The sequence below is a fragment of the Tyto alba genome, unplaced genomic scaffold, assembly GCF_018691265.1.
Source record: "Tyto alba isolate M040663 unplaced genomic scaffold, T.alba_DEE_v4.0 Super-Scaffold_6, whole genome shotgun sequence".
Classification (NCBI taxonomy): domain Eukaryota; kingdom Metazoa; phylum Chordata; class Aves; order Strigiformes; family Tytonidae; genus Tyto; species Tyto alba.
The window spans coordinates 25,023,018-25,044,579 of record NW_024881327.1 but is presented as its reverse complement, the minus strand read 5'-3'; the positions used below and the strand labels follow the sequence as shown (position 1 = coordinate 25,044,579).

Here is a 21,562-nt window from a genome sequence, read left to right as displayed (position 1 = left end):
TCTAAAATAAGCCCACATTATAATTATGGTTAGAAAATGCGGAGGCCTAAAAAACTTAGAAGCAGGAGATAACATCACAGTGATAACCATACTTTCAATACGGGCATATGTGCACATTTATAGTGCTCTGCTAAACTTGATAAAACAGTCTAGTAAGCAACATTTTCAAAGATTCATGACCCAAGATGCATAGAAGAAACTACTGGCTTCAGCAAGTCAAGTGCAATGTATTACTGCATTTACTTTTACTTAAACTATGCCTTCCCAAGGATTAGAATTGTTCAGTCTCCTGTATATGGACTAATAACAACATTCTTTTTTTTCACAATATAATGGGATCAGTATTTAATACAATTGTGTAAATGCTCATGTCAGGGGATGAAAATATAATTTAAGAGTATCACTACTAGCTCTGAATATGAAGGTGATATGCTCTTTACAAAGAAACATTATGGTCTGCATCTGAAAGTGTAACTTTCAAGGAAGGTGGGAGTTTAACATTTAGCTAGAGACACATGAAAGTCTTCAAGGCTGACAGACTTGACTCTCCGCAACAGGGGACCTCATGATCTCTTTCAGTAGCATGAGGCACAATATGGTCTAAATTAGGAATTAAGTAGTCTTACAGAATTTAAAATGGACTAACGTGAACTTGAAAGATTTTAATATCAAATTAAAAATCTTCTGACAGATGATGTTACTGTAAATACTACTCCAGAGAATCGGGCAACTCTGCATGTAATGAAAGAAACAACTATGACAAGTAAGTAAAGACATGGCTGATCATTAGAGGTAATTTGAGGTATACTGGACAGTAACATTTTTGTTTTATCATTCGAGAGCAATTACATGTATTAATTTAAATTTACTAACAAAGAAATACAAAACTGGCCTATTACCAGATCACCATGGGCACCTGAAGCATTCACCGGAGAAAAATACGTTGTCATGCAAAGTGCATTGCCTATAGGGACCTCATTTTGAGAGAGACAAAATATATAAGAAATCATGAAAAATACTTTATGGGATCCGGTTAAGACTACTTGTAAAATGCATCGAATGCCATTTCTTCCCATCGACAGGTAAAATTACTACATAAACAGTAGTAAGACACTGTAATAATACAGATTCAATAGTGCCATTAAACTGTCATCTGACATGGTTTTCAACTGCCTGCAGCTATGTAATACTGTAACTTTTTGGACTGCAATCTTCCAAACAAGTTATTTAAGATAAAATTAACTGAATACTTCTATTAAAATTCTGAGCATTCATTTTTGACACTTTAACATTCTTTTAGAATAAGTGTATGTGTTAAGATATCTATAGCTTACCTTGGTTACCATTTCGCTTCTCAAATATATGTATTTTAACTACATATTTTGTTTGTTTCAGGGTAATTGTAATCTGATTTTGTGGGGAAAGATTGAAATAGCAAGTATTTCATAAGTGTCTCTGGCTTAACCTATCTAAAGACTATTGTTCAAAATTCTGTGGGGAAAAAAAGGCAAAACCACAGCACTCCATCATGAAGAGATGCAGTTTCAGTTTCCAAAATTCTTTCCCTCATTCACAAATGAACAATGCAGACTCAGTTTTATCACAAGTAGTAAAAAACACCTAGAGTTTAATATTATTAATGGTAACATAATTAGGTATTACATAAAGCAGAGAAAATGTGCATGCTTTTTACGTTACAATATCATGGAGACCCTTTATCCTCTAATGGTGGTAACATGCCTTTCCTAGATAGTTCAAACAAATCTAAAGTGAGAAACTGGTAACTAAAGAGTTTGTATGTACCTCTGTACTCATAAATTTACTTGCTGATAAATAGCAAAAAAGGCAATCAGGCAGTGATATATTACATTGGTTCGCTGATATCAGTAGATGTCTGACAATTGATAGCCTTTAGGATGTAACTTCTTAAAGATTACTCAAATTCAACAGAACTTTTGTAGAAAAACATTTCTCAACAGGCATCTAATTATAATTTAAATATACTCATGTGTCTTTTTTTAAAAAAATGTAAAAAACCCCTGTTTGATATAAATAAGAATTTAGAAATTCTGTTAACTTTGTATCGGGGTATCTTCCTAATTAGAACATGCAGTTAATGTACTCTGCAGTCAGAGTTGTACATACGCTTGTCTAGATATACTAGGTAGCCTGGGTAGACATCTGCTTTCTGGCAACAGCAGCTGTGTAAACGCGCAGAGGTGCACAAGTTGCTCAGAACTATACGTGCTTCTCACGACCTCGAGTGCGAATCTGAGTTATGAGCCACTGTAACACCATCACCACTGCCAAGCTTTATAAATAGTTCAATCAGGCCTGCCATACTCTAGTGAGGAAAAAATTAAGATGGTATTAATCAACAGACAAATACACCAATTCCAGGAAAAAACCTAGTTATTTGTATTGTTTTTCTCCTCTGCCCACATGTATTTTCTACTCAAAGGGCAGCGAAGGAAAAGACAGAGGTAGATAAATCCTTAATAGAGTGTAGCAGTTTACTGACCTCTCTCTGACCACGCTGCCCTGGAGCTGCTTTGTCAACAGGCTGGCCAGGAGAGGGTGCAAGAGCATCACAGCAATCACAAACCCATTCGGGTTTTGGTGAAAGCAGCCTAGGGAAGGCTGGAGCCACTGTAAATTTTTCTCTTTTCTGGTAAAAGACAACTACAGTAAATCAATCTGAAAATAAAAACTTATTTAGTCATTCTGACTGATGTTTTCTATTTCATGGGAACACTTTCAAGGGCAGTTAATTCCAGAAATCTATTCAGAAGAGCTAATTGCTTCCGTTTGCATAGGTAGTAGTCAGTCAATTCAAACTCCATGTACATGTACATTCCACATGGGTCAGACTTTGCAGTACAACCACAGATGGTATATTGGTGTTTGATTAAATCTGAAGTGCCAGGGAACAACAGTGATGATGAAAACAAGACTGTAAGGAATGCCAGTAGCCTGATGTTCTTAAAAAATATCTCAGCAAGTATTTTGCTTCAAACAAATTACTTTTCTTGTAATTACTTTTTAGGATTCTTGGTGCCCTGAATACTGTACTGTATATCCCTCTCAGAACAAATTTGGAATAAGTCATGACTACTGCCAAGATACATTTCTAAGCAAGGGCTTTTTAAAAATATGTTGTTTCAAGTTAAGATCTTAAGTCGGTACATACTCGGGCACTTATGTTGGCTTGAACACTTACAGCTGTGTGCTTGGAATTTTAAAATGTACAGATACGAAGTCAAAAGATAATGTTTTAATACATATGCCCCAGGCTGGTGTGAAGTAGTGTTTCAGAGAAGTGCAAACCCAAAAGTTTTTGATTATTCACTGGCTTAGCCCAAGGCATACTTGGGCTGCAGACAAACTCCTAACTGTGCATCCAATTTGTCTGTATCCAGTCTCATCAATCTGCATGACAGAGACAGCAACAACTCTGCAAGCTGTTGGGAGAGTAAACATAGGCCACACATTGAAAATTTTCTGTAGCTTTGACGTTTCCCGCTCCACTTTTATACTGTGCAAGATACACATGAGAGTAAGGATTAGGAGACAAATTACTAATCTTGCCTCATGAGCCAGGAAACAGGATAAATAGCGATAGTGACAGAGTGCCAAAAGAGAACAGAGCTTGTATCAGTCTGAGCGGGTAAAAGGAAAGACTGCGACAGCACTGCTCTGCTGGCTCTGTGAGCAGTGCTTCAAACACAAAGTAGAGATGAAACGTATTTGCTGGCAACTGTCTGTAGCTTCACTAAACAATGAGGACGGAGCCACTGTGTTTTATCCATGCCAGAAACTGTTGATGGTTTGTTCTGTTTGGCTCAGTCTTGCTCTCCTCATGCCCTCCCTCCAAAAACTCTGAACGGTGGCTTAGAAAAAAAGCCAGGCTCCCTATCCACATTCTGGGCTCGCTAAGGAAAAAAAAAAAAAAAAAAGGCACATGATGCTGGTCACATTGTAAAGAACGTCTGATGCAATCAAGGCCGTATTGATTTGGGGGATAATTTTTAATAAAATGGCTCTAGATTATGCTTTATTGCTCAATGTTTAGGGGCAATATTCTTGAATGGACTGAGAGCAGGCTGGGAGCTAGAAACTGCTGTCATCGATCTGTGGTGTGGCCTTCACCATTTAATCTCTGTACAGCAGTGTCCTCACCTGGAAACGAAGATCGTTGGAAAGACCACTTGCATCATCTGCCTGTCCGTCGGTCCATCCCAGGGTGGAGGGGTGGAGTTGTCCCTTAAACACCAGAGGGCCAATGGCAGAGGAGCAGAGATCTCCTCCCCGCAGAGGGGAGCCCAGGGACACCTCTGTCACCCTGCCCGGGCTGTGTGATGTAAACCCCAAGCCCCTTGCAGGCTGCAGCAAGGGGGATGCTCTCAGGACAGGCATTTAGTACTTCTGTCTTTTGTCACGCAGGCAGGCAGCCTTGCAAGTTCAATCGTCCAGGCAAAGAACCCTGATGCAATGTCATGACCCTTGCCCCTTTTGGGGCTAATTCAGTGACTCTTGGCATCAGTTGCTTGGGAGTCTTTCAATAATTTCGGTATGTATTGAAGCACCCCTTATGAAAGGCACCGTCTTGCCTGTTCTGCTGCATAGAGGTTCACAGGTTACTGTGTATCTTACAACCATGATCAGCGAACTATTAATCAAATACTGATCCAGGTTTAAATAACTTTTGCACATTTAATCCATAAACTTATATTATACAGCTGTTATGTGGTGTTCTGGATTTATTTTAATATATAAATACATACACTCTGCTCTTAAGCCCACTACTGCAGAGAAGTGGCAGCTTTAACATATTAAAAGATGAAATCTTTAACAATAGTTATCATTAATAGCATTCTGAAGTTGGTGATTCTCAAGACATAACTCAAGACCTGTTTAGTTAATAACAACTCTGTAAATTTTTTTTTACAGAAATCCCTGAAGATGTGGGGGACTTTGCCAACTCCACCTTGGCAGCTCTGGAAGCTACACAAATAAAGAAGGAGACAATTGACATAGGTAGGTCAAGACTGTGTCTTGATGGTTATAACAGCACATTCTACTTTACTGGAAACTGCAGATTTCTAAGATTCCTATGTTATTCCTGCACATTATATTTGTTCTAATTCTAGGTTATGATAAAATCTGGGGGGTTTTGTTTGATTTCATAGTACAAAAATTTATAAACACTTATTTCTCCTTCCCCAGTTAATAACAAGATCTTGTTTTCCCAAACAACACACTCCTCATTATGCTAGATGTGATATGTCTGCATTTGATTGTGACACAGTGTTCTTTTTCATACACAGTTGCTAGAGAGGATAAACTGGAGAGCTAAATAGCTGTCTCAGAAAAACTGAACATTTTATACCTTGTCTGTCTTTTCAGACTACTTCATGACAATGCATTTAATTTCAGACTATTCACTATCAAACAATTGCCCAAAATGTTTTGAATCATTTTACAAGTAAAACTCAAATCAAAGCCTCAGCAATATGTAGAAGTCATACATTCAATGACAAGTATTCAGGAGAAGATTTGTTTTATTAAAAATGTTAAAATTTAGCATTAGAATACAGTAGGGATATTGATATTCTGGAATAAATGAGCATAGAAACCATGGAAGGTCATGGAAAAAGGGCATAAGAGGAAATAATGATGACATTGAAATCTAGTGACCTGACATCCTAGATCAAAATATGCTTTACAGTAGTGCTATTTGCACCCAGAAGTTAATGGAAAGAATAAAAAATTCTGTTATAATGATTCTGTGAACAACACTTTTTACACTGAAAGTTTCTACCATAAGAATATTTCTATTGTATGCATCGGTATTTCTGTGACCCAGGCAAGAGCCTCCTTCTCAGCAATTATGTTATCTGGAGTTTGGGTGTTGAGACACCCTATCCAACACAGATTTTACAACTGTTTGCATATGCTGATCTCGATGATGAAAGACAACTGTAACAAGTATGACACTGAGGACAACATCAGAGCAATGCCATCACAGCAATGACACACAGAAACACAAGTTACTTTGAGGAAAAAGTAAAGCTGTGTCCCTGAAAGTTCAGAGACATAAGCAAGGTCACACTAATGCAGAGTTCATACACAGAAAAAAAGTCATGCAAATCAACTGACTGCCTTATACACACAAATTCCCCATTCCTGTCATGTAATATCCAATTGAAGACAGTAATCACACAAGTCAGCAGTATACAAGTGCCACTGCCAAAAGCAGAAGGAGATTAGAGAGCCAGCATGGTGGAGAGAAGGAGCACATAAATGAAAGCCAGAGGGTTTACTGGTAATAGTTTTTAAAAAAATGCAGCCTTTAAGAGCCCAGAAGTAGATCTACTGCTCCATTTTGGCCCTGAGTTGTATTTCCAATAGCTGCAAGTGTTAAAGGAGGATGCAGGAATTTTCTTAAGAGTTATGGGATAGCCTATTTATGGAAAAATACTTCTTTTCTAGTACCTCAAGTAAATCACACGCACGATTATGAGAGTATAATTTCTGATTCCAAGTTTTCCATAGTTATAAAATTTATTCCTGCATATGGCTTATGAAAAAAACAAGTATTTGCCAAATCACTTAACAGAAATAAAGTTATAAAGCAAATATGAATTCCAAGTACAACTCTGTGGATATGTTAGCAAGTACCATTATAGAAAGCACATCAAATTAACCTACTTATTTACTAACTGTCTCTTATCTAACAGTCTAAACCATGCACTCAGTTTTTCAAAACATAATAAGGAATATTTACTTCTACCCTTTACCAAAAACTGTATTGCAGATAATTGGTCTATGATATCCCCTACCAAACCAATGAGAACTAATCTTTTTCTCCCTCCCAATCCCAAAAGTAATTCCACACAAAAGTGAACTTTCAGACTCAGATAAGTTCAAGCATGAGGAAATGAGCCCAGAGTCAGCAGAGCTGGGTTTTTTGTCCATAGATGATTTCAATAATTCTGAGGACTCCTGAGTTTTAATTCTGAAGGGAAGTTTTCATGCTGCAAAAGAGTACAAAGCTATGATGGCCTCAGCTCTGCAGAAGGGAAAAAAAAATGGCATGGAGACATGCATAAAAGTAATATAATGATGTTTCTATCCTGTTAGAGATGTATTTTGAAGAGAACTCAGATGCTGGCAGAATGAAAAATAGTTCTTCTGTCTTTTCTATTTTGTCATTTAAGCCACAGAATAGTTTCGGATAGAGCTATCCCTACCTATAGAAAGTGCAATTTAAGATGAGGCTAAAGATTTCCACAAAAGCATTAATGAATTGTTTTCCAATTTTTCTTCTGCCTGTGTTATCTCCATCACAAAAGCTCTGTATCAGAGACTAGCCTTTCACCCAAAAGTAAATAAACATGGCTGTCTCCTAAAGGATGCAAAAGTATGCAACCTTCCCCAGAAAACTTAACATCCCTTCTTGCCCTCCCTCCCAGAATCAGAGAAAGGCATTCCTCAAAGCCCAGCTTTGAAATCCACCATGGCAGCTTACTAAAATGGACTCTAAACCACTTTTTTGGGGGTTTTTGGTAGTAAAAAGGAGTCCTGAATCGAGAACAAATAGGAATAAGGAGCAAGGAATGCCATTCTTCAGTTTCTTTTTGCTGTACCAGGGAAACTCATAAAGATCTGAGAAAAGCCCCGGCAGTGGTACGAAATGCAGCTTATACAAAATTACAGTGCATGCAGGCCTGCTGTCAGGTGCCTGCACCTCTCACTCCTCCTCATCGCATCCTATTCATGTGCTCAGCTTCCACACTCAAGAGGAGGGCAACGGTCTTCTAGGGCCCAAGTCCCTGCTCATTTTGTGACAGCAGTGGGGGAGCATGCATGACCCCACGAAGGGAAAGGCTGCAGTCCAACCCTGTTAGGCGCGAGTGAATCCGCAGGCGCGTGCCCTTACAAAATGGCACCAAAGCCTCACCGAGCCTGCTCTACACACATCGCCTAGGAAAAAAACTGGAAGGCATGTCTGTGCTAACCAGTGTGTACAAGCACGTTATGCATGTGAGATACAAACCATCCACGTATGTCTAGGTGTTCAATCAAGTATCTTTAGTCTGTGTTGCATACACAGCTATCTTTTGGGGAATGCAGAGGCAAAAAGCAAGATAGGGCTTATGAGAAATGCTGATAAATAATTTGATTTAGGGGAGCATGTGGTAGAAGACTTGTTATAACTAACGGGCTTTTATTTTATTTAAAACTGCGTGTTTCTATAGATGATGATTCTATAAGCACTACCTCAGAAGACAGATCTTGTACACCAGTAGCAAAACGGATGGTCGGGACAGGTGAGTTTAATTTCCATTGATTTATTCTGAAACAAAATCTCATTGTAATTTCAGTACCAAAGCTGGAGCAACCAGAACCATACTGTAAATGCAGCTCTACTTTTCTACTTCTGACTCCAGTCTAGCTTTATCACTAAACTTAAAAAACTAAGTTTCATAGCTCTATTCCCTGTCACAAGCAAAACTTGCATTAACACTGTAGTTCAACTTTGCATTCTATACATATCTGATGAGCAGCATCTGCCTACTTCTGAATATGTAGGTAAGATTTTTTCCTTCTATTGAATCCCCAGTAGTGTTTTCATTCGCATGATATTTTGCCTTGCCATTCTAATTTGAAACCATACTGGAAAGCCATTTTCTTATCAATGCTGATATCTCATTGCTTTAAAGCTTAAGGCCTATTGCTTTCTTGCATGTAGCATTTAGATACATATGTCTTTAATTTGACAACAGCAGCAACAAAATTACACTGACAAAATGTGGAATTTTAGATGCTTTGGAGAAACAAGAGATTTTGCTTGCTAGATATGTTGCATACTTAAGAGAAATGTAATCATGTATGGATTTAACATTGTAAAGTTAAAAGATTTTTGAAACAAGAGATTATAAACATCAATTAATCCTTCAGCTTGTTACCAAATCATTATCTACAAGTATATCTTAATGTATGAATATTCAGCAATACTCAGTTGTTGTTTCATTTATATTTGCAGACAATCACATTCCCTTGGAAGAAGCACAAAATCACTTTAAAGTTATTACAGTTAATGATACTGGAGCAGGAAAACACTGGAGTGATAACGAAGTCAGAGCTCTGATAAACATATGGTCAGATGAAAAGATACAACAAATGCTTGAAGGGGCCACAAGAAATAAAGAAATATTTGAGGAAATTGCCAGAAGGTTAATGAAACGTGGTATAGACAGAGACTGGAAACAATGTCGCACAAAGTACAAGAACCTGAAATATGAATACCGCGCCCTGCAGAAGGAAAATGAGCATCTTGGAAATCCCAAGAGAAAAATGAGATTTTATGATGAAGTTGATTGTATCTTAAGAAGACAGCCTCTGGGTCCCTCAGGCTGGGGATGTGAAAGTTCAAGTCTCCTATCAGGTACGAAAAACTTCAGGGATGAGATAAAGCACTTAAAATGAAACTTAAAAGTTGTATGTTGATCTGTAGGGGTGAAATATGTGGCCAGAATGGGGCAATACTCAGTGAACAGAAATGGTCTTTGGAGTTTAGAACTGAGAACATAAAAAGTGAAAGCACCTGAAGCATTCAGTGTTATTAGAGAATCTTTGTGCTTTTGGAAGCTTAAATGAGATACAGTGAAATGGTCCTAGAAAACATGGCATGTTTTAGAAGTGATCTACCAGGCACGTAAAGTCTCGTGGATAGAGAGCTGCAATCTCATACCACTGTGGTACCTGTAACAATCTGCGGTATCTGTAACATGGTAGAAGTCTGTAACAATCAAGCCAAGTGCAAGGAGTCAATAAATTCAATTCAATTCACACCACAGTCAAGAGAGAGAAAAATCCAGGGCAGGGATGTTTATTTGAGCACTTTGTTATATTAATTTTGCTAAAGCAGAATCAGTTTTATAAATGGAGTTTGCTTCTGTTTTAGTATCAAAAGACCTTTTGATCTAGGAACAACGCAGCTAACCTTGTGTCTGCTGTGAGGGTTCTCATGACTGGCCAACTGCTCCAGCTCTCAGGGGCACCTGCCCCTGCTCCAGGCAGATCAGATGCTCTTGTAGGAGCAGCTTAACCACTGCATCTTAGAGCTCAGTGAGTTATAGTAAACCAGAACTAATTCTGACTGTTCTCAGTGTGTTAGATAATAATTTGCAACATCGCAAATGTTAGTTGAGGACCTGAACCCTTTCTGCAGCAGAGCCCACATGGACAGCTTCAGCAGAAACCACTGAAGCCCATCCTGAAGCCAGCTGTCCTCAGTCATGAATCAGAGCCCTAGTGCAGTGTCCACGAGCACCATCTGGTAGTGCCATTGGTTGAGGCTGGAATGACATCTACACAGCCATGAGATGATACCACTGCTTCTTACCTACCTCATTCTTGTGCTTAATCACAGTCTTAAGACTGATATTTTATTCCAAATCCAGAAACTGAAGATATTACTGCTCATTTCTGCTCTCCATGAATGGAATTTGTCAACACCAAGAATATTTGAGCCAACCTGGCTGTTGTACATTTTAGCATGCTGGAAAAGGACTGTGTAATCTGTGCTGTGAATGCTGATGCAGGAGACAGTAAAACATTAACATTTCAGAAAAGAAGCTTTAGTTATTAAGCTGAGGCGTCTGCCAAATAAGTGCATCTTCACCCTGATTTTGTGTGCCAACCCAGCAACTAGATTTTCTAGAAGATTCTCGCTGCTCCAGGTCACTTGTCCCAATGTGTTTGCTTTTGTAGTATAAAGCTTTTTGGTGTATGACTGCCTGTGCTTTGAGAATCTCTGCAAAATACTTACCTTGCTTTTCTCTTCTAAGTTTCAGTGGGAGATATTACAGCAAACACAGGATCCTTGAGTATCAAGAGAAAAACATGGAATGATGGTAAGAGTCCCTGACTTTTTAAGGCATCTATACACTGCTGTTGAATCGGATGTCAGATTCTAGTTTCCAGTATTCAAGCAGTTAAATAATCCTAGAATTTAATACCAAGCTTCAAACCAACATTCTTCTCTCACCTTCAACAATCTGCAGAGTCCTGATAAAAATGTGGGCCTGAGGAAAACTGCAATTTCTTTATTTCAGTCCTCATCCCTGGTATGAATGAGGTAAACATCAGGAAATACTTACTTGATTTTTAAGAACCAAGTGCGAGGAAAAGATAAAAAATTTTATAAAGAAGATGTCTTAATTACCTGTGTTGGTCAGGGGAAAATAGGAACAATATCAGAATCATGGTTGTGGTTTTCTTATATTAAACTATGTGTCAGTAAGCAAGGGGAGAAATTACATGTTTAGACATGTGATGTCTAACATGTTATACAAGAGAAAACAGGTTAAGACAGCTGTTTCAAAGAGAAGATATGGTATAGCATCACTGATAGAGAAAAATAAAGGGATGGATAGAAATACGTGGCATGCAGTCTGATATAGTAAAGGTCATAAGCTTATTTTATTTCCTAGCAGAATTGTCAGGTCCTAAATAATCCAAAGTCCAACAATGCAGGATGACAAACTTAGTTTTTAGGAGGTTCACTCCTATTTTTAATACTAAAATGATGTCTTATCTACAGACAGATGAACACAGATCCAAACACCACATTTCTGAATTCAATCTGCTCAGTTCACCATCATAAACTGTACTAACAGGACGAACTCTGTGATTAAATATACTTTTATTTATTGCCTATTAGATAAGTATGTCTTGTAGAAGGCAGTAGCTAGGCAAAGCTGAAAGTTTCAACTATGAGTGATTTTTACAAGGTCTGCTTCATTCTTACCTGCCGTTAACAATGACCCCTTACACAACACCAGGCAATGCCTGCCAAAAGAGACTAACAGAAGGACAACATTAGGAAAACCTAGCATGTGCTAAACTTCAGTGTCAGCAGTTCATTGACTTGTGCACCCTAACTACGTACTTTACTTTTGTCCACAGAGGTGTCACCTGTTCCACTTAAGAAAAGTGCTTCTGAAAACACCATACTCCACTTCCAAAAACTATTAACAGAGCGAGTGCAAACAGTAACAGAAGGCAAAAAGTTACTGTTAGAAAGGCTTTGTAAGCAGGAAGAAATGCAAGACCTCAACAGAACACAACTGTATGCTGATCCATCAACTATACAACAGGTTGGTTTAATGAACTTTCTATGAAATTAGCATGCATAGAGATTATTTTAGATTGTAAGAAATTAGACTTATTTATGAGTGTAGGTCACCTGTTTGTTCTCCTTTAATATATTCATGCTTGCTCTATTCACCTTCAGTCTTTTAAACTAAAACAAAGGATGAGTTCCCCATCATAGTCTGTAACTGTGAGCTTTTAGCAGTGACATCAGTCTAATAAAAGATAGAACCTCTGTCTACATGCCTTGGCTCACCTACATGCCACAACTAACAGACCGATCAAAGCAAACATGTACAGTTAAAATTTCATCCCATTGTTTCCAACTATCATATCTATGACCTTCCTAGCAAGTTAGTCCTCTGCAATTAACCAAACAGTTGAAGCCATAAGAGAACTTCTTTTTGGCTAGGCAAGGCTGGTGAGGAAAACACAACACTTAATCCCTTTATCAGCATTTACCCTTCTCCTAGCCTCACCTCCTGCCCATGCTGGGGTGGGAGACCATCCCCATCTGCCCACTGAAGGGGTGGTGCTGTGCAGAAATGAACCGGACAATTCAATGAGCCAGAAAGTACACAAAGGTCGTGCCCACCTAGAAGGCACAGGCATGGGTTCTCAACCCTCTTCTGTACTGGGCAAGGGGTCTGCCTTGTGCAGTAGCCAAATGAAGTACAAAACCCAGAGACTGTGCAGGGAACAATGACATGGTAAGTGACAAATGCCATGCCTTAACCAGCCATTACTCTACAAAATCCTACTAGCCACTACTTCATTTTGTGATTGTGTAAGTACTCTGCAGCCTGTACAGCCTGCAAGGCATGCATTTCCAGAGTTTTCCTTTCAGTGTATTCAAGCAGAACAACTCCTTTCTGGATCTCAGTCATGTTTGGGCACAGACCTACACAGCCCTGCCAAAGCTAGATCAGTTCTGGGCATGCACAAGGGCACAACTGAAGTCCAGTAGTCAAGTCCTTACTGCAGCAGCAACAGCTGCCAAGTCTTTTTATACACAGAGGCCTAAATTCCACCCAAGTCCCTCTTCACAAAATCTTACACAAAAATATTACTGCATATAGTGCTTTGTTTCCTGCTCTATGGTTAATTATTTTCTTCTTAATTCTTTTATGAGACATTATGAAGGTAAATAGTTTCCACCAAGGTAATTTTATCTGCCAGTTAACTAGCATTTTAAAAACAATTCTGAGAGTCAGAGAAGGGTCCCTAGAAAATCACAGCGTTTTGATCATATTCATTTATACAGTGACACAGACGTACAGTTGTTCCGGTGTATGCTTACCTATCACTTTCCACATTTTACATTGGTTACTCAGCATAAACCTTCTTTGGCTTGTGATATTAATATTAGTTGGTTTAAAAAATCTTTCTTCTCTCTTTGCAATGAGTTGGTTCAAAAATACATCCTTGAACTTGCAACATATTACTTGCATAAAGAACTTTGTAGGAGTCTTTGGTAGGAGGACGAGGGATCTGTCCTTGCCATCATGGCAGTCAGGTACCCTAGAACATGCTGAGCCAGCTGAAGACCTCACCATTCCTAGCAGTACTAAAATCATGGGTTACTCCTTCCACATGTGAACCAGAAAAATGTGCGATCCAACCCTAATTCCTAATTCACTCTAGTACATTTAAACAGTTTAGTTCAATTTCAGTTTAAATTACATTTTAAAAATAACTGTACTGAAAATAATACGGATCACCTACATGTTCTGCTCTACATGCTCTGTTCCATGAGTGCAAGGCTGAAGTTGATTTGATAACTCATTGTGACAAGATCCCCTTTGCCCCATGCTACTCTGAGCAAGCTGATGCTTGCTGGATCCCCTATAAACCAGTTCAGCTCACTAACCTGACACAAGACTAGCCCAGTTGGGAAAAAAAAAAAAGTAAATGGTTTTCTTATGTGAGTTGAAGCAGTCCAGCAAGTTCACAGCTGTGCTAGCCCTAACTCTGAACAGCTCAAAGGTTGTTTTTGTTGCAGTGTGACTGCCCTCCCAGAAGAAAGGCTACCCTGAGGGAGACAGTACTGCAAAGAAGACAAACTGCACTTAAAATTCTGAGTGATGCACAAAGATCCCAATCTTTCCAAAACTTTGCTGTCATTCAGCACAATGCCCCCCCAAAACGTTATCTTCTTTCAGAAAATAAAAAATACTTATTTTATTAATAAAAATAAACAGATATTTCAAGAAATAGGTATCTGGTTTTAAATGCTTGTTCAGGTGAGAACAACATAAAATCACTGAGGCAAAGCACTGTCTAAATTCTTAGTAGGTCAGAGCAGAGAATTGCAGAGCACGCTCCCAGTCTACTTGGAAACTGTATCAACACTAGTGGGTAGACATGAAGCAAGAACCGACAGAAAAAAACAAAACAAAACAAAAAAAACAAACAAACAAAAAAAAAAACCCACAAGTGGCTTTCCAAATAAAAGGGTTTTTTTCTCAGCAAATTTTCAAGAGATCGGGATTTACCTGACAAAAGGTCCAAAGAAGGTAAACTCTCGTTTGTGTGGGGTTCCACTTCTATTCTGTGTTGTGGTGGCAAAGCAGAGCTTGCTTTTTGCTATTCTTTTGTCAGAAAGCTATCTCTTTCTTTCCTGCTGTTCACATTTGGTTTTGGTCAAAGATGACAAGAGATGTCAAGTGCATGGGGCATCTGGCATCATCGAGTATTTATGTGCTACTCCCATTTGTACAGATACTGATTAATTTACTTGAATATGTAAGATGCTGAGATAGATTAAATCAAAATGGCATCAAGACAACCTTTCTTCACCGCAGCTATAGTTACGATTCCACATCTTTTTTTGCTCAGAGACAAGGTAACATGAACGTTGCACGTTTAGAATTCCAGTTGTCTAGAGCTACAGTCTGTCTCCTTTTGCCAGCATCTCTCAGGGTAGTGACAGTGGGCTAAATAGATGTCGCTAGGGAAGGATTTCTCAGGAAAAATACCTTCAGAAATTAGCATTAGTTAATCCAGCTCATCCTTCCAGTGTATTTTTATATCCACTTGAGCTTGTGCTGTGGCTCTGTTCTGATCACAGCTTTACATTTATTACAGTCACACAATATTTCGTCTAGGCACACTTATGGGCAAGTTAAATGGAACTTGTGACACCATCTGACACATGCTAAGTGGTTATGTGGGAGAGCACTACCATAGGACTAAAAGGGTTTGGGAGGAGAGGCCTTCTTAGACATAGATCCAGAACATGGTTCCTTTTTAGCAGAAAGGCCAGACCAAGTTGTTTCCATGTAACTGCTCCTGAGAATCTTAATATAAATTACATCATAAAAATGATCCAGCTTAAAAATCTAAACCAACACCAAGTAATGATGGGAAGCACAGCAATCCTATAAAAAACAGATCTTTGCTTTTCTCCCCGCTCAAGTATCTGCACCAGGGGGCTGTTCAGGTCACTGCGAGGGTAAATTGGTCTTATCCCCAGTTGCAAAAGGCATACTCGAATTTTTGAAGTGTGACAGATAAATGGAGCAATCACCACTCTGACCTATATTAAAAAATCCCATTCTTCTCTAAAGCACAGTCGTTAGCTGAGAAGAATGGGTCACTTTGCACGTCTTTGATAGGGCTGTTGCCCTGGGAAGTCCTCTGAATGCCCCACTTAGATTATTTCCTGGTAGACCAAACTATATTTGGGCTAAATGCATGGAGAATGAGCTTCAGGGAGCAGAAATGCTTGCACTGTTGGTGGATCCACAAGCACTATCAGCATCACTATTCCTTAAAAAACCCACCCTCCAGACTCTCACCCTTTGTTCCTTCTCCTGCAGCAAGGTCTCCTTTGTGTTGGCACAAGCACTCATGTGGCCAAGAGGTTAACCAACCGACAGAACTGGTTTAAATTAAAACTGACCTAATAAAAAACCCCTCCAGACAACCCTGCTTTTTTTTTAAGTTCAAGGAAAGCAATGTAAGAGATGGTAGAAGGAGCAGCCAGGACACTTTATTTGAACTGAACTACCCAACATGAGCCTCCCGTGCTGTGTACAATCCTTCCTCCATTCATTATGCTCAAATTTAAGGTACGGGTGGACAAGCCAACAGCGCAATCCCATGAAAACTACTGGAGAGCTGGATCATGCCTACATGGATGACTTAACTACAGTCAATGTCAAGGAAAACTAACAGCCTCACCCCAACTCTATGGCTACAGGTTCACGTAATGGAAAATCTGTTGGCCACAATATACATAATGGCTGTCTCTGAAACATCCTCTTGTATAAACATTTTGGCACCACTTCCCTCCTGTTTTTTCTACTCCTCCTAACGTTATCTCATTCCAGTTGGTTACTCCACATCCAGAGATAAGAGCTGAGACTGAACTGCATTTTCTGACATGTACATCTAACAGATTTTCATTTGGTTAGAATGGAAATCTGACTTATTTTCACTTTCCAAAAATGAACATGCAGGAACCTGAACCCTGCAGGAAGTTACGTAAAACAACTGAGCAGATGTAACAGCTCACCACAGCAAAAAGGTCTCACTCCTCCTCTCTTCCTGCAGGAGTAAGCTTTGTGGCATGTAATTAAACTGGGCTGTCAGCACCTAGCAGCACAGAATGGCCTATAAACGTTATCCAAGATAGAATTAAAAGATAAAGTCTTACTATATCCACATTCAGTAAGTATCTCTGAAAGCAGTCAGGAATATTTTACCAGCACATATAGCATGAACGTTCAGCTAAAACAGCATAGATACATCTTACCCAGTATATTCCATAGGGAATTTACATAGAAATACGGTTAATTACAAAATTTGGAATTTAAACATTTAACACATAATGGGGTCTTGCGATTAAGCGGTAAATGTTACATACCAAATTATCAGGATCATTACCATATCCATGTTCTTCAGAAAATTCCCATCTGAATACTATATATATTGCAATTTTAAGCTTTTTGTTCAAAAGATTCACAGTGTGAGACAGGATACCAATAGCTTGCTAAATAGCTTTTTTAAAAATATATCTTGTAGCCAAAAGGTTGTATATAAAATGTATATACTTTCATTATGTTATATTGAGTGTAGATACTTGGAAGGATGGCTAATGGGAAGCAACCAGTAATTTTACTAGACTGAAAGAGAAGTAAAAATTCTTAAAGTACTTTGGTGATTATTTGGATTCTGTTGTGTGGGTTTTAATAGTGGATAGTAACAGGGAAGGCATCAAAAAAGCATATTGGCCAAGCCTCCACTTTCCGTTTTACTGATTCTCATAAGAAATACCATAGACCCAGCTGAGTTCGGACAAGGAGTATTCCCTGACTTACTAGGACTTCCACCTGCACAGAAGAGGCCTTCTAAAGACCTTTTCTAAAAATCAGTACAAAGCTGGATACACTCAGGTTTCAGTACATAGTATTACTGCCAAAAATATTTTCCAGAGTATTTTGCAAAAAGTTAACAGAAATCACACTTGTTGCAAGATTAACTTTGCAAATTTGTCCTGGTCAAGGACTCAAATGACGTTTAATAGATTTGTAACTCAAAAGTACTCCTCCTCCCTCACCGCCCCCAAGAAAGTCCTCTCCTTACTAATATCCTCTGACTTTATTTTGGCATGGTCCAGTGAACTTTGCATTGACTTTGTTCCCTGGCTTACAAATTGTAAAGATGATTTAGAACACCCACTTTTAAGCCTTGTTAATGTCAACGCCAGCATAACAGCATTAGCTTTAGCAGCTTTAAAGTTTCAAACATGAGAACTCACTGCTGACATAGCTGTAAAATGTGTTAAAACCATATTAAAATCACTTTAAAATGGTCTCAAGGTAAATTAGTACAGTGTTCTTAGTGTGTGGAAGGCCTTGATTAGCCTGTGAGTAGGGATATACTGGTTTTCATTTTACCTCACAGTTCACTATTATGAAGTAAGACAATAAAAAGCCATATTCTAACTTCTCCTACCAAGGAGTGTGGATTTAAGCCTCAACAATCTAGCAGGTGCTTTTTAATTAAAAACAAACAAACAACAAAACAAACAAACAAACTTTTAAAGTTGTTGCTTATGTCAAGATAGTGAAATTCCAAAGTCTACCTTTTACCTTTCATGATGTGCCTATTCGTGGGCCCACTCCAGAACCTTGCTTAGAAATACACACTGATTCTTCATGCAGAATAGTTGCACCGAATCTATAAGCACCATTCAAACACATGCTGCTGAATACCTGCTTAAATATTTTGGTGGCCTGGTCCAGCACACAGAGTTTCAAGTTTTCAGTTACAAACATCCTCACTGGAGTAAATCTCTCCAGTGCTGTAATATCTTTTTAACATTGTAATACAAACTGTCGACTCATTTTAAGCCATTTATCAGAAACAGTGAAGTCCTTCACATTGCTGCAACCAGATATATCAGAATATAACGCACAACTGATTTATGCTGCATGTTTTTGTGTCATGTAGCAAATACTCTGGGTCTTTATGTATACAGATGATTTCAAAGATCAGAAATTATAACATGTTCCTAACAGCTGCTTTGTCTTTGTGGATCAGTCATCTCAAAAATGCAGTCTGATACAATGCCATGCTTGAATATTCTGTAGTTTGATTTATTGCACAGGACTAATCTGCATATAAAAACCCCATGACTGTTAAGTATCTCAATCCAGTAGTCATCACCTAAACATCCTTACTAATTTGAAGGTGAGGTCTAAAGACTCTGTTTTCTGGTGGAAAAATTAAATTTCTGTTAGTCACTTAGGCCTGATTGGGACTGCCCATTAATACTTACCATCTCTCTCTTTCATATTTACTTATTTTTAAATTAATATGGTTAAGAGACACTTCTTAGTTTTTAACTTTAGAAGAATAGACTTAATGAAATTTACGGATACAGTAAAGGCTAAATCTTAATTCTGGTTTTCAAGAAACATTCCAAAGAAAAGGAAGAAAAATAGCTGTTATCCTATTACTTCCTGACAGGGATGCCACCTCTTCTACACCTCACAGCAGGAAAAATACAAAGAACTTAGAGAAACATTAAAGAAGGAAATGGGGACATTAACATCTCAGCTATTTAATAGAATTTTATTGAGCGCTTGCAAAGGTATACCTAATCGAGCAGACTGTTTCACTTTACAGACGCAGTAATGGTTATATCTCTAAGAAAGCATCCCTTAAAAATTGTGACAATTATTGATTTAGAAGATCAGAATCAGAGGTAGTGCCTCAGGTGTGTCCTGCAGACCTCATGAATTGCTTACAGTTTCAATCACAACATAGCATTATTGTCTACAGTTGTGTCCTCCACAGGGGATATTTGATACTAAAGAGCTCATGGAAATCAAATATACTTGTCAAGTGCCCATCAGAAAAAAAAAAAAAAAAAAAAGAAAAAAATGTGTATTGAAAAATCATGAAATATGGTTGCAATGAAAACTGAGATGATAAGATGCAAAGTAATGAAAATACATCAATCATTTTATTTCCAACTAAGAAACTCCAGATCCACCAGTGTAACTATGTAAGCACAAATGAGGTAAGATTTTTTTCCAGCCTCTTCACTGAAAAATGGTGTAACCTAAAATGAGACTACTGATTACATGGCTTTGTTCCTTGGATTCTGCAACTCTATTGCTCCCAATAAAAACATTTTTGATGGACACTGGCAAATATATACAGTTTATAAATGATACATCTGCAACCCAAATAAACTTATTAGTATATGAGAGTCATGTAGGGATGCAGCATTTACAATAGAAGTATATGAAACTCAACCATAATAAACAGAAAATCTCGATGTAAACCTTTTTCTGTTGTTGGCCCAAAACAATTTCAGAGCAACCTTTTCGTGTCTGTGACCTCAAAAATACAACGAACATATCATTTTATCTATTCGCTGCGTGTGCACTTAGAAAAGCCCACCTCCCCAGCCTGTGAGAAACTCGATTATTTAGCCCACTTTTTTGCAAGTGGAAAGTTAAGCATAGTGTGTAGGTGTTTCTATCACGGAATCCTGGCCTGGACTACAAAACTAGCTTGGCTGTGTGTGCCTTCCCACCAGGAGGATTTACCTTTCCGGCACCACTGAAAAAATGGTTAATGTATGGCGGTGCGTAACGTTATTACTTTCAATACCAAACGAAGCAGAACCCAAAAGTTCATTTTGCAGATCCGCACCCACACGGATCACGGAGAATCTGGTCTGGTTTACATCGCCATGAACATGGCAGGTAGAAATTAAGTTTTAGTACGTCATGGTGATGAATCTAAATACCTGTGGCTAGTAGGAGCCTAAAAATGCTTAAGGGCCACTCCGTTTCGCTAGTCGCGATCAGTGCCAACTGCAGTTTAACGTGAGCATCTCGAGGAACGCCGCGAACGACGGCCGGGCCTCGCCGCGACGCCGGCGGGAGGTGCGCGCCCGTGGGACACCTCCGCGGCGTGGCGTGGCCGGGGCGGCGGGCTCCGCGGCCGGGAAGCGTGGGGCGCATCCCCGCCGCCCGGTTGCGCGACCACGCCGCGGCGGCAGGGGCGGACGCGACTTGAGGGAGGTGCACCCGAGGTCCAAAACCACGTCCGGGTGCTGCTCCTGCGGCGGGGCCGGCCCGGGAGGGCGGGAGGCGGCGGGGCGTTCCCTGCGCTGCGCCGCTTGGGGCTCTCCCGCCGGTGCGAGGAGCGGGAGGGACGGGACGGGACGGGACGGGATGGGACCCCCGCGCCGCTCCCCTCCCAGCCCCGCTGCGGAGCGGAGAGCCGGGACCCTCCCAGCGCGGAGCCCCGGGGCCGCCGCCGCGGCCCGGCCCGCCACGGAGACGCGGGTGTGGGTCGGTGGCCCCGTCCGGTGGGGTGTCGTGCGTGTGTTGAGTCCCCCTTCCCTTACCTGTGCTGCAGCCCCACCAGCCCCAGGGTGATGACATGGGGCACGTCCAGCTCGGTGGGCCACACGCCGGAGGCGATGCAGCCGAACACGCCGCACTCCTCCCGGACGCCCAGCTCCTCCAGCTCCATGGCGCGGGCGGCACGTGGCGGCCCCGGCCCCGGCTCTGGCGGCTCCCGCGCGCTCCCGCCGGCGCCGCGCGCAGCCAACAGCGCCGCGCCGCGCGGGGCCGCCGGTAGCCTGCCGGTGCGGCCTCCCTCATTTACATACGGGGAGGGGGGGGGGGGGGGGTTTAGGGTTGGGGCGCCCTCGGCCCCCACACCGCCGCCTCGCCCGTCCCCTCCCCCGCTCCGCTTCCAGCCAGCCCCGCGACCCCGGGCCCGCTGCCCCCGCGGGGCGCAACGTGCGCGGGGGTGGGCTGTTTGCCCGGGGGAGGCATTGTGGAGTCGGGGGCCGGGCGCGGCGCGGCCCCGGTATTGGCCGGGAAATGGGCCGGGGCCGTGTTTGTGCGGAGGGGAGGGGGGG

At 40.4% G+C, this 21,562-nt stretch overlaps 2 protein-coding genes across 9 annotated transcripts in view; one reads left to right on the top strand and one right to left on the bottom strand.

Moving 5' to 3' along the window:
* Positions 1-21,562, top strand: part of PAICS (phosphoribosylaminoimidazole carboxylase and phosphoribosylaminoimidazolesuccinocarboxamide synthase) — a 41,757-nt gene that overhangs the window by 10,332 nt on the left and 9,863 nt on the right. For 3 of the 7 annotated variants that reach the window (XM_042808034.1, XM_032999052.2, XM_032999051.2), the window contains 6 exons: positions 692-763; positions 4,951-5,037; positions 8,262-8,333; positions 9,050-9,451; positions 10,857-10,922; positions 11,977-12,167. In XM_042808034.1, coding sequence (XP_042663968.1) covers positions 692-763; positions 4,951-5,037; positions 8,262-8,333; positions 9,050-9,451; positions 10,857-10,922; positions 11,977-12,167 — 890 coding nt within the window. Of the gene's footprint in view, positions 1-691; positions 764-4,950; positions 5,038-8,261; positions 8,334-9,049; positions 9,452-10,856; positions 10,923-11,976; positions 12,168-21,354; positions 21,511-21,562 lie in introns of those variants that run through there. The other 4 variants (XM_042808035.1, XM_032999053.2, XM_032999050.2 and 1 more) reach the window with 3 other exon arrangements.
* The window catches only part of PPAT (phosphoribosyl pyrophosphate amidotransferase), a 50,114-nt gene that overhangs the window by 28,315 nt on the left and 237 nt on the right, over positions 1-21,562 (bottom strand). The window contains exon 1 of one of the 2 annotated variants that reach the window (XM_042808037.1): positions 21,041-21,214. The exons of the other annotated variant lie outside the window; for it this stretch is intronic. Within the exon in view, the coding sequence (XP_042663971.1) occupies positions 21,041-21,168 (128 nt within the window). The 5' untranslated portion in view covers positions 21,169-21,214. Of the gene's footprint in view, positions 1-21,040; positions 21,215-21,562 lie in introns of those variants that run through there. 2 annotated transcript variants of the gene reach the window in all.